Here is a 13,997-nt window from a genome sequence, read left to right on the forward strand (position 1 = left end):
AAACCCCTGGAGACTTACTCTTTTTTTTTAAGGAAAGAAATGCACAAATGGGTGGAAGGGAAAAGACTGGGCGAGGGAGAGGCAGCAGCGGCCCCGAGTTGCGGTGCGGCAGTGCCTACCTCAGCAGGGCAGCCATGCAGGTTTCACAGAATCGGTGTCCACACTCAGTCTGCTTGGGGTCACACAAGACCAGGCGGCACTTCTCACACTTGTACTTGTCCTCCACGGTCTTCACAAATTGTTCTTTGTAACCCCCTTGCTCAGGGACAAAGATGGACGCGCCAGCACTACGGGCAGGGTGCAGCTTTAGGGGTGGGCTGGTCTTCACTGAGCCGGGGGTGTCTGTCTTCTTACTAGACTCCATTTTAGGAAAGAGAAATTCTGTAGGAAAAGAATAATGGCAAGTAGGTCAAGTGTGAATACATCATCCTATACAAGGAACAAGAGCTTTGGAAATGCAGAAATACTCGAGAGCTGTTTCCTTCAGCTTGTAAGTAACACACAAGAAGCCTTCCTGACTTTAACATGTAATGAGGAGCAAGACACAATCAAATACTCTTCATTCCTTTCTACTTTACCCAAACGTTAGTCTATTAACTTCACTATTTTAAAAAACCTTTTTTATAAAAATACATTTTAGGTTCTATTTTCAAGACTCTTTAAAATACAGCTATGGCTTCAATTTCCATGCATCATTCCCATATTTTGGCCAAAGCAAGAGCTGCTCCCTGCCAATTTCCTTTCCTCACCGGCCTCACTGCCAGGTGACATCCCATGGCACAGTGCAGCTTTGCACAGTCACACTGTCACAGCCCTGGACTCAGGCCGGTGCCCAGCATCTCTGCCATCCACACAGCGCAACGTCCTGGGATGGATGCTGGTCTCCAGAAACCCGCACCTCTGTTCTCTATACGAAACCCCCAAGTGCACCTCAGAACCCCGATTTTGATATGACACAACCAGTGTCCACTGCTGCCCTCTACCTGGCCCCGTCCTCACTCAGCTAACCTGTAACCACGTGACCAGAGCTTCCCACCACGGAGCGCCAGCCCGGACCTGTGGGTCTGCATGAGGTGCTTCACACCCTACCCCCCACCCCCCACTGTGTGACTCAGTGCCACGGGCCAGTGCGAGGGGCACGGCAGCAGACCTTGGGGTTGCTGGAACAGTCACCTCACTACACTCCACAGGTGCTGGGGGGTGGGCTGGGGTGCAGAGCCCCTCTTCCCAATCCTTGCTCTTTGTACTGCCTCTCTCTGTCCCTTTATGTGCCTTTAAGAGTGAACATTTACAGCTAAGGATGTATAGGAACTAATACCAGCAGGAGAATGCTTTGACAGATTAATAAAATGGCATTCTAGCCCCACTGGGGTTAAATTTTAAAAGTATAGGAGCCTCAGGAAAAATCCAACTATTTGTGAACATTTTTTAAAAGTTCTGAAACAAAGGGCCCTCCTGGAATGAGGGGCTCTGCGAGTGTGGGCTGCGGTGCGCACTCCAGGGCGCCTGACGAGGTGGCGTCAGGACCCACTGCTGAACTCACAGGCAAGGAACCTGCATCGGAGCTGCTCCGCCAGCCTGTGTACTTCTTGGGACAAGCTCATTTTTTCAGAAGCAGAACACTTCAGGTTTTTGGATCTCAAGTTACAGTGTCATGCCCTGGAAGGGCCTGCTTAGATTATAAACTACTCGCTACTTGGTTTATTATTTTATCCTATAGTGCTTCAGAAGCTGTGCTCAAGAAACCAGTTTTGATGAGAAACGCTTGGTTCTTTTTTTTTTTTTTTAAGATTTATTTATTGATTTAGTTCTCTCCCCTCCCCCCCTCCAGTTGTCTGTTCTCTGTGTCTATTTGCTGCCTCTTCTTTGTCCGCTTCTGTTGTCAGCGGCAGGGGAACTTGTGTTTCTTTTTTTTTTTTTTTAAGATTTTATTTATTTATTTAATTCCCCCCCCTCCCCTGGTTGTCTGTTCTTGGTGTCTATTTGCTGCGTCTTGTTTCTTTGTCCGCTTCTGTTGTCATCAGCGGCACGGGAAGTGTGGGCGGTGCCATTCCTGGGCAGGCTGCTCTTTCTTTTCACGCTGGGCGGCTCTCCCCACAGGCGCACTCCTTGTGCGTGGGGCTCCCCCACGCGGGGGACACCCCTGCGTGGCACGGCACTCCTTGCGCGCATCAGCGCTGCGCATGGCCAGCTCCACACGGGTCAAGGAGGCCCGGGGCTTGAACCGCGGATCTCCCATATGGTAGACGGACGCCCTAACAACTGGGCCAAAGTCTGTTTCCCTTATGTTTCTTTTTGTTGCGTCATCTTGTTGTGTCAGCTCTCCGTGTGTGTGGCACCATTCCGGTCACTTTCTTTCGCGCTGGGTGGCTCTCCTTATGGGGCGCACTCCTTGTGCGTGGGGCTCCCCTACGCGGAGGACACTCCTGCGTGGCAGGGCACTCCTTGCGCGCATCAGCACTGCACGTGGGCCAGCTCCACACGGGTCAAGGAGGCCCGGGGTTTGAACCGCGGACCTCCCATGTGGTAGGCAGATGCCCTAACCACTGGGCCAAGTCCGCTGCCCGCTTGGTTCTTTAGAGGTGCTTCCCTCTTTCAAATACGAGAGTCAACAAACCTAAGAACTACAACATGCCATACTCAGTTTGAACAAGTGAAGAATACCATTTTTTAAAGAATTCTAAAGAGAAATGAACAGGCTCAAAGGGTAATCCAAGCACGGAGCTGAAAACCCACAACAGTCCTGTCCTAAAGGGCAGAGGAAAGCCCGAGGCTGGCAAGCGGCTCCTGGCTCCCCACCACCTGGGCTGCTCAGAGGCTTCCGGCCTCGTGGGGAGCGACGAAGCTCCCCTGCTGAATGGGGTGTGGACGTGGGCATCTTTGCAAATGACCCAAGCCCCCCCAGCCGCCCTCCCACACCCAGTCTCTCGCGCAGCCTGCTCCTGAGCTAAGCCTCTGGGCAGGTAACGAGCCTTCAGGAATGGAGGGGAAAGAGGCCCTGTGGTTCTCAGGCAGCAGGTACACGGAGAAAATAGCCTGCAGAGGTATTTACAAGAGAAAAAAGAAGCTCAAGGAAAACTGTCCAAACATGGAACGTCCAGGACAGGCAAATCCACGGAGCCTGAAGGCAGATTCGTGGCTACAGGAGGAGGAGTGGGGAGGGCTGCTAACACGTCAGGGCTTCTTGTGAGTGACAATAATGTTGTGGGGTAAGAGGTGACAGTTACACGATTCTGTTAATATACTAAAAGCCACTGAGTTGTACCCGTTAAAAGGATGAATTTTATGGGATATATTATATGTCAATTTTTAAAAACTACCTAAACGACAAATATTAAAAACTGTTGAAAATGGTCCAAGTGAGGTTTGGCTAACTTGTGATATTTATATACATACACATCATGCCACAGTCTTTAAGGATTCTAAAACTGAAATTGTATAGGGCCTGCCACTATGGATAGTGCCTGACATAAGAGGGGATACAATATTTTCATTTTTATTTTAACAATTCGCTCTCAGAAAATGAAAGCAACCTAAGACATGAGGTTATAAAGTAAAAAAGTTAGTACTAGATCCCCAGCACCATGCCCTAGGCACACGCTCACTTCTGAGGCCTGTGTCTGTGTCCTCGCCCAGAGATGGGGCACACAGGAAAGCACCCGTCTTTTTCTCCACACCACTGCTTCATACACGCAGGCTGTGCTGCAGCTTTCTCTTGGCACTGACACCATTCTGTTTCTGTGCACAAAGACTGACCTTCTGGCCTGAAATGGCTGCAGGTACTTGGCTGCATGGGACCCCGAGATCTACAAAACCAGTTCTCTACTTGGCGAGATTAGGCCGTTTTCCACGTGTTGCTCTCAAAGACAATTCTGCAATGAACATTCCTGATCAAAATGCCTGTACATGAAATGCTGCGTCAAAGAAGTGCATTCAAAACTATACTCGCTGCCAAACTGCCTTCCCAAAAGGTGGTGCCAATGTGTACTTCCTCCAAGGCTAACAAACCACCACACAAGCACTATTCCAGAGGGGAGAGCTGTTCCTTTCGTTCAAACGTGAGGCTTCCTGCTTCATCTTGGCCTCAGCAGAGCTTTCTGGAGAGTGCTGCAGGCGCGCTGCTGGCCCCGTGCTGGCACTGCCGTCCTCGGCGCAGCGAATGTCCACTGAGGGCCTCTCTGCACACGCCGTCCCCAGTGGCACCATCGGCAAGGTGCCCGCAGGCTCCCAAGCAGCACGCACTGCGAGGCTCTTCCTCTCGTTAGAGCAGGGCTCTTCACCTTTTTGTTCCACGGCCCCCTCTGCCAGTCAAGTGAAAACCATGGACTCCTTTGCAGAAGGTAGTGGCAGATAGTTTGACATTCAACTAGCATCGGGTCCAGCAGCTACCGTTAATTTTGAAGTATGGATGAGCATAAGCGATTTTTCGAGATATGCAACAACTGTAATGTGACATGAAGGGAATGCTACTATAATTTATTGCATACATTCATAAGTGAAGGAAATGTTAGATCTCAGAAGTCAGAGAAAGTAAAGACAATAAGTTGATTTTTTTCAGTTCAAGCTCATGGACCCCTGAACTCTTTCCACAGGGATCCATGGACCACTGGTTAAGAGCCCGTGTGAGGGCTTCTGCAGAGGTGTGCCAGCCAACTGCACCACATCTCAGTAAGAACCTACAACAAACAGCTCTGGGCCCAGCACAAGGAGCTGCCCCTGCCCCTAGAGCCTTGGAGGGCACCACGGCAAGTGAGGATGACCGAGGAGCATGCTGGGGTCAACAAGCATGACCACAGCGAACGTGAGACACCGGGAGGTGCAAAGGGATCTTCAGAAGAGGGAGGCATTGCCTCCCCCTGGGAGATCTGGGGCTTCCCAAGTCGGGCTGAGGCACGAATCCAATCCCGTCAGAGGAAGTCAAGGACAAGCACTGCGTCTGGTGACAGGGGAGCAGGGAGACCTGACTGCAGAGGCACTGCAGAAAGGCCAGCAGGCCCCTTCCCGGGCGCGGATCCCTGGGCACAGCTACCGCGGAGCCGCAGCACGCTGCTCACAGCACTGGCAGGCAGCAGTGGGCTGACGAGCAGAGCGCTCTGCAAACCCAGCACAGTGTAGGCTGGCTGGCTCTCACCCTCCTGCTGTCCAGTGACAGGAAGTCTGAAGGGGCAGGGAAGTCTCCTCAGCCTAGGTTGCACACAGCCTTTTGTACAAAGAGCCCCTTCTCAGCAGTTAGGCAGGAAAAAGAAATAAAAGGAATCCAAGTTGGAATAGATGAAGCAAAACTATCTGTACCTGTAGATGATAAGCTCTTGTATATAGAAAATTCTAAAGACTTAACAAAAACTAGTTGGGGAAGCGGATTTGGTTCAATGGATAGAGCATCTGCCTACCACATGGGAGGTCCAGGATTCAAACCCAGAGCCTCCTGACACATGTGGTGACGTGGCCCACGCACGTGCTGATGTGCTCAAGGAGTGCTGTGCCACGCAGGGGTGTCCCCCATGTAGGGGAGCCCCACGCGCAAGGAGTGTGCCCTGTGAGGAGAGCCGCCCTGTGCGAAAAAAGTGCAGCCTGCCCAGGAGTGGGGCTGCACACTGACGCAGCAAGATGACACAACAAAAAAGAGACACAGATTCCGGGTGCTGCTGACAAGAATGCAAGTGGACACAGAAGAACACACAGCGAATGGACACAGAAAGTAGACAACTGGGGGGTGGGGAAGGGGAGAAAAAGAAATAAAAATAAATAAATAAATCTTTAAAAAAAAACAAAAAAAAACTAGTTGAACTAATGTGTTTATCAGTGTTGCACAATTCAAGATTAATATATTATAAGTCATCAGAGAGGTAATGCTTAGGCATGTCTTAGCAGGATTTTACATACTGCCAATGTAGATACCATCCCAAATAGTGGGGTTCCCGAGGGCTCTGGGGACACCCAGGTCCTGCGGTCATGGCAGATAACTCTGAAGGTTGGTGCCTTGACAGCGGGCCCTAATTTGGAGTTTATGCTCCCAAGTGTGACAGAGTTGGATTCAGATGTGAATCTCTACACATGCCTCTTCTGTCTCTTTTATTCGAACTTATAGTTGGTGCTGGAGTAATAAGTGTGTGTCCAAGAGACTTGAATGTGTGGGCTGTCCATGTGCTAGCTGGGCCCTGAGTTCACTGGACTCATCCAGGACAACTGACAGGAGGTGAGGATGGACAACTACCACACCAAGGAACTGAGAGAGTCTACAACTGCACGCAAGAGAGGTCCATCCATCAGCCATATGGGATTTAAGCCCCCTCTCAATTAGAGGGGGAGGGGGCATCATCATCCCAGAATCCTCAGAATTGGATAATAAAATATGGACTACAGTGGACTTACTGGTATTATTCTACAGATATACTGTGATTCTAGCAGTGGAAGAAATTATATCATTGATATGGAAACAGTGGCCGCTGGAGGTGCTGAAGTCAGGGAGAGGGAAAAAGAGATATAATATGGGGGCATTTTCAGGACTTGGAATTGTCCTGAATGACATTGCAATGACAGATACAGGCCATTAAATATTTTGCCATAATCTACAGAATTGAGTGGGAGAGAGTGTAAACAACAATGTAAACTATAACCCTTGCTTAGTGGCAATGCTCCACAATGTGTTCACCAATTGCAATGAATGTGTATGCAAAGGAAAGAATTTGTTAATGTGGGTAAAATGGGAGGTGTGGGGAGTGGGGCATATGGGAATTCCTTATTTTTTTTATGTAACATTTTTTGTAATCTAAGTATCTTTTAAAAATAAATAAAATAGATAAAAAAGTATATTTGTATACACTAGCTATAACGATCCAAAAAATGAAATTAAGAACCCAAATACATTTATAATAGCATGAAAAAGAGTAAAATACCTAGAAATAAATTTAACAAAAGAAGCATAAGACCTGTATATGGAAAACTTCAAAACACTGTTGAAAGAAATTAAAGAATATCTAAATAACTGGAAAGAAATCCCATGTATGGATCAGAAGACTTAACACTGCTAAGATGGCAATGCTCTTCAAATTGATCTGTAGAGTCAATGCAATCTTGAATCTCAGCTGGTTTTTTTGGTTGCAGAAATTAATAAACTAATCCTAAAACTCATACGGAAATGTAAGGGACCCAGAATAGGCAAAACAATCTTGAAAAAAAAGATCAAAGTTTGAGGACTCTCACATTATGATTTCAAAAACAGACAACAAGCCTAAGCACTCACAGCAGGGTGGTGCGGCACAAAGACAGACATACAGATCCACGGAGTGGAATTTGGAGTCAGAAGGAAGCCCTCACGTTCAGGAGCAGCTCGGCTTTGAGACGGAAGCAAGGCGCTCGCCAGGGAGAGAAGGGCGCGCGCTTGGCATGGGCAGCCTCGCTGTGGTTGCCGGGGGGGGGGGGGGGGGGGGGGGGGGGGGGCAGTGGCTCTGCCCCTGACACTCTCCTCACATCCTCCCTCCCAGGCACCCGCTCCCTCAAGCTCCACACTGACAGCTGCTTCAGGGAGGACGGCCGGTGGATGGGTTCTCAGACCTCCCTGGCTGGAATCCTTTCTTGTCTTTCAAAAACACATACAAAAGGTCACGTGCAATAAATAGTGGAAGGCATGGTCAGCATCTGCCTGCAGGCTCCCTCCGCAGCCTATCCTCCTGCTTCTCTGCAAAAGGAACCATCGGCCTGAACTTCATGCTAGAATTCTCTTGCTATCATATAAATCCTTCAAGAGCAATGACGCCGTACCCCGTGCAGTCCTCTGGGTCCAGCCTGCCCAGGAGTGGCTCTGCACACACAGAGAGCTGACGCAGCAAGATGACACAACAAAAAGATACACAGATTCCTGGTGCCACTGACAAGAATAGAAGCAGACACAGAAGAACACACAGTGAATGGACACAGAGAGCAGACAACTGGGGGTGGGGGGAAAAGGGAGAGAAATAAATAAATAAATCTTTAAAAAATAAGTAAATAAAAATAACAATTACTACAACAACAGACAACAACAAACCCTGGAAAGGGAGGAGAATCTGATTTCCAGGGTTGCCACATCTTTCAAAATGTCCAGTTTTGAACAAAAAGTTACAATATATGAAAAAAAAACTAAGTATGGTTAATATGCAGTTAAAAAAAAGGGAGTTTGTTCAATTTGTTCAGTTACTACTGTCTCTGAGGAGACTCAGATGTTAGGTTCTACTGGACAAAGACTTTAACTTAGCTACTTTAAATAAATCCAAACAACTAAAGGAAACCATGAGAATGATGTCTCGCCAAATAAAGAATACTAATAAAGAGAAATTATAAAAAGGAGACAAACAGAAATTATGGAGTAGAAAAGTACAATAACTGAAATTGAATGGGGCTCAATGGCATATGTGAGCAGACAGAAAAAAGAATCAGTAAACCCAAAGATAAATCAATTGAGAGTATCCAGGGAAGCGGACTTGGCCCAATGCATAGGGCATCTGCCTACCACATGGGAGGTTCGTGGTTCAAACCCCAGGCCTCCTTGACCCATGTGGAGCTGGCCCATGCACAGTGCTGATGTGTGCAAGGAGTGCCGTGGCACGCAGGGATGTCCCTGCGTAGGGAAGCCCCACGCGCAAGGAGTGCACCCTGTAAGGAGAGCTGCCCAGTGCAAAATAAAGTTGAGCCTGCCCAGGAGTGGCAGCTCCACACATGGAGAGCTGACCAGCAAGATGATGCAACAATAAGAAACACAGATTCCCGGTGCCGTTGATAAGGATAGACGTGGTCACAGAAGAACACACAGTGAATGGATACAGAGAGCAGACAACTGGGGTGGGGGGAAGGGGAGAGAAATTTTTTTAAAAATCTTAAAAAAAAAAATTGAGAGTATCCAGTCCGAGAAACAGAATAGATAAAGATAAATGAATGGAGCCTACAAGACCGATGGGATGCCACTGAGCACCCTAACATGTGCATAATGGAGAGTCCCAGAAGGAGAGGAGGAAAAAAAGGAGGCAAAAACATTATTTGAGGATTCCTAAATTTGAGGAAAAATATTAACCTGCACATCCAAGAAACTCAATGAACTCCAAAGAGGATAACCTCCAAGATATCCACATGAAGACATTATAATCAAACTGTCCAAGGAGAGAGAGAGTCAATCCTGAAAGCAGTGACAGAGGCAACTTGTCACATAAAAGGGAGCCTCGATAAGATTCCTTTGGATTTTCATCAGAACCCACAGAGGCCTCGAGGCCACAGAATGGCATACTCAAATTGCTGAAAGAAAAACACTTCAGGCCAAGAATTCTACATCTAGCAAATCATCCAAAAAAAAAAAGGAAGAGAAACACCAAGAGGATTCATCACTAGTAGAGATGCCCTACAAAAAATACTAGAAGTCCTTCAAACTGAAATGAAAGGACCTAGACAGAAATTAAAATGAAGAAAGAAAGAACACCAGTAAAGGTAACTATGTAGGTAAATAAAGAAGTCAGTATTAACGTATTTTTTGTTTGTAATTCCTTTTTACCTATCTGATTTAAAAGACAGCTATACAAATCAATAATTATGAATCGAAATTGATTTGCAAGTAATGTATAAAGATGTAATCTGTGGCAATAACACCATAAAGGGGGTGGGAGGATGGTGCTCTATATAGGAGCAAAGTTTTGATATACTATGGAAATTAAGATGGTATGAATCAGAATTAGATTGTTACAAATTGAGATGTTAATGGTAATCCCCAGGGCGACAACTAAGAAAATGACTCAAAAATGTATAACAAAAGAGGAGAAGGGGGATTGGTCCTTTGGCAGTCTACCTGGGCAATTGTAGTCAGTTTTGGTCAGCACAGCATAGTTTGCTGCCCACACCGATGGCTCTATCCCCAATTAAGGCAGGGGAGGAAGGGGTATGGAGCTTCAACAGTCTCTCCAGGCAACTACAGACGGTCTTGGATTGCAAGCCTCGGATTCCTGCTGCAGCTCCAAACCAAACCCCTGGCAGGGGAGAAAGGTGGGAGAAGCTTTATCTGTTCCTGGGGCAACGCAGGCAGCTTTCGTCTCCACAGTTTACAGTACCAGTTGGATCTTCAGCTTCTACTATGCAACCAGCAAGGGAGAAAGGGCAAGAAACACACAGAAAAAAATTCAGATTGTTAAAAAAGAAGCCACTAGAAATTTCCAGATTAAGGTGAACCAAAAACCAAAGAGGGGCTGTAGCATAAACCCAATTAAATAGAAAGCACTAGCATAAAGAAAGAAACTGCACCCAAAATGAATACATCGAGTAAACCAGATGCCAAGACGCCAACAAAAAATTACAAGTCAAACCAAGAAACAGGAAAAAATGGTTCTAGTCAGAGGAGCAAGCTAAACCCTCCAGATGACATGAAGGAGTTGAGACAACTAATCATAGATGTTCAAATAAATCTACTTAATAAATTCAATGAGACTGCTAAAGAGATTAAGGACATTAAGAAGATATGGGGGGAAACAGAATTGGCTCAATGGATAGAGCATCTGCCTACCACATGGTAGGTCCAGGGTTCAAACCCAGGGCCTCCTGACCCATGTGACGAACCGACCCACACGCAGTGCTGATGCGCGCAAGGAGTGCCGTGCCATGCAGGGGTGTCCCCCACGTAGAGGAGCCCCATGCACAAGGAGTGCGCCCAGTAAGGAGAGCCACCTTGCATGAAAAAAAAGTAAAGCCTGCGCAGGAGTGGCTCTGCACACACGGAGAGCTGGTGCAGCAAGATGACGCAACAAAAAGAGACATTCCCAGTGCCGCTGACAAGAATACAAGGGGACACAGAAGAACACACAGGAAATGGACACAGAGAGCAGACAACTGGGGGGTGGGGGAAGGGAAGAGAAATAAAAAATAAATCTTAAAAAAAAAAGAAGACACTGGGTGAGCACAAAGAAGAATTTGGAAGCATACATAGAAAAATAGCAATCTTATGGAAATGAAAAGCACAATAAATGAAAAATACATCGAAGGCATATAACAGCAGATTTGAAGAGGTAGAAGAAAGGATCAGTGAGATAGAAGACATGGTATCTGAACATGAACAGATGAAAGACAAGATAAAGAAAAGAATGGAAAAAATTGAACAGGGTATCAGGTAACTAAATGATGACAAGAGGTGTGAAAATATACATGGCATGAGTGTCCCAGAAAGAGAAGAGACGGGAGAAGGGACAGGAGGAATATTGTGAGGAAATAATGGCAGGAAATTTCCAAATCCTATTGTAGGACATAGATATCCACATGTAAGAAGCACAACGTACTCCCTTTCGAATAAATCCAAACAGAACTACAACGAAACACATACGAATCAGAATGTCAAATGCCAAAGACAAAGAGAGAATCCTGAGAGCAGCAAGAGAAAAGCCATTCATCACATATGAGCGATGCCCAACAAGATCAAATACTTATTTCTCATCAGAAACCATGGTGGCAAGAAGGCAGTGGTATGATATATTTAAGATATGTAAAGAGAAGAACTGTCAGCCAAGAATCCTATATCTGGCAAAAATGTCTTTAAAAAATGAGGGCAAGTTTAGAATATTCACAGAGAAACAGAAAGAGAGAGTTTGTAACCAAGAGACCAGTTTTATAGGGAATACTAAACGGAGTGCTATAGCCTGAAAAGAAAAAACAGGAGAGAGGCTTGGAAGAGAGTCTATAAATGAAAATTATATTAGTAAAAGTAACTAAACATGTAAAAAGAGTGGTGAAAATAAGATATGACAGATAAAGCCCAAAGGTCAAAATGGGCAAAGAACTGCCTTCACAATAATAATATGGAATGTTAATGAATTAAATTCCCTAATCAAACAACACAAACTGGTGGAATAGATAAGAAAATATGAGCTATCTATATGTTGTCTACAAGAGACTCACCTTAAACCAAGGATACAAATAGATTGAAAGGGAAAGGTTGGAAAAAGATATTCCAAGCAAGCAAGAACCAAAAAGTCCCTGGAGTAGCTATACTTATATTGGATGAAATAGACTTTAAGAGCAAATCTGTTATTAGAGACAAGGAGTATAGGATATATTAATAAAAGGGGCAGTTCATCAGGAAGAAATAACAATCACAAATGTATATGAATCTAACCAGGATGCCCAAACTACAGGAGGCCAACACTGTGAAGCTAAAGGGAGAAATATATGCCTCTACAATGATAGAGACTTCAATATACCATTCTCGTATAGAACATATGGACAGAGGATCAGTAAAGAAACAGAGAGCTTGAATAATATGATAAATGAACTAAACCTAATAGACATATACAGAATACTGCATCCCAAAGCAGCTGGATAAACAGTCTTCTCAAGTGTTCATGGATCTTTCTCCAGGATAGACCGTATGTTGGGTCACAAAGCAGAACTAAATAAATTCAAAAAGATGGAAATTACACAGAGCACTTTCACTGATCATAATGGAACAAAGCTGGAAAAAAACAACAGGCAGAAAAAGGGAAAATTCACAAATAAATGGAGATTAAACAACACACTCCTCATCAGTAGGTCAAAGAAGAAATTGCAAGAGAAATCAAAGATCTCAAAGCGAATGAAAATGAAAACATGGCATATCAGAACCTATGGGATACAGTGAAGGCAATGCTGAGAGTGAAATGTGCAGCCCTCAATGCTTACATTAAAAAAGAAAAACAACCTAAAATCAATGACTTAACCATGCAGCTGGAGGAACTAGAAATAGAACAGCAAACTATTTTCAAAGCAAGCAGAACGAATGAAATTAACAAAGATTATAATAAAAATAAATGAAATTGAGAACATCACATCAAAAGAATTAACAAAACCAAGCTTGCTCTTTGACATTAACAAAATTGACAAACCCTTAGCTAGACTGACAAAGAAAAAACTGAGAAACTGAGAGAAGATGCAAATAAAATCATAAAGGAAAATAGGGACATTACTATTGACCCCAGAGAAATAAAAGAGATCATTAAAAATAGGTCATAATAGGATACTATGACCAACGGTACTCCAACAAACTAGACAATGTAGATGAAATGGAAGAATTCCTAGGAACAGATGAACAACCTACACTGACCCTAGAAGAAAGAGAAGAATGCAAAAAAAACAATCACAAGTAAAAAGATTGAAACAGTCATCAAACAACTCCCCAAAATGAAAAGCCCAGGACCAGATGGATTCACAGGTGAATTGTAGCAAGCAAAGAAAATTTAATAACAATCTCACTCTTCCAAAAAAGTGAACAAGAAGGAATGCTACCAAACTCATTCCATAAAGCCAATATCACCCTAATACCAAAGCCAGATAAATATATTACAAAAAAGGAAAATTATAGACCCATTTCCCTAATGAATATGGTGGCAAAGATTCTCAACAAACTATATGCTAATTGAATCCAACAACACATTAAAAGAATTAATCATCATGATCAAGTGGATTTTTTGTTTTTTGTGGGTTTTTTTTTTTGCTTTTTTCATTTTCTTGATCGAATGGTTTCTTTTTCCTTCTCCTCCCCCACCCCACCCTGTTGTTCTCACTGTGTCCATTTGCTGTGTGATCTTCTGTATCTATTTCTCTTTCTCGCTCGCTCTCTTTTTTTTGTCTTCTCTTCTAGTCTTTCTGCTCTAGGATTCACCAAGATTCGATCCTGGGGACCTCTGATATGGAGAGAGGTTCCCTGTCAACTGTGCCACCTCAGTTTCTGGTTTCTGCTGTGCTTCACCTAGACTTTCCCCTTCATCTCTCTTTTGTTGCATCATCATCTTGCTTCATGACTCACTTGCGCGAACCCTGGCTCACCGCACAGGCATGCTTTCTCTTTTTCTTTTTCACCAGGAGGCCCAGAGATCGAACCCGGGTCCTCCCATATAGTAGGTGGAGGCCTTATCACTTGAGCCACATCTGCTTCCCTCAAGTGGGTTTTATTCTAGGCATGTAAGAGTAGTGCAACACAAGAATATCAGTCAGCATAATAGACCACATTAGTAAATCAGAGA

At 44.9% G+C, this 13,997-nt stretch overlaps 1 protein-coding gene across 12 annotated transcripts in view; it reads right to left on the reverse strand.

Annotated features, from left to right (window-relative positions):
* Positions 1 to 13,997, reverse strand: part of TRAF3 (TNF receptor associated factor 3) — a 161,935-nt gene that overhangs the window by 43,051 nt on the left and 104,887 nt on the right. For all 12 annotated transcript variants that reach the window (XM_058291321.1, XM_058291339.2, XM_058291349.2 and 9 more), the window contains one exon: positions 120 to 381. In XM_058291321.1, the coding sequence (XP_058147304.1) occupies positions 120 to 364 (245 nt within the window). In that variant the 5' untranslated portion in view covers positions 365 to 381. The remainder of the gene's footprint in view (positions 1 to 119; positions 382 to 13,997) is intronic.

The sequence above is a fragment of the Dasypus novemcinctus genome, chromosome 3 (assembly GCF_030445035.2).
Source record: "Dasypus novemcinctus isolate mDasNov1 chromosome 3, mDasNov1.1.hap2, whole genome shotgun sequence".
Lineage (NCBI taxonomy): Eukaryota > Metazoa > Chordata > Mammalia > Cingulata > Dasypodidae > Dasypus > Dasypus novemcinctus.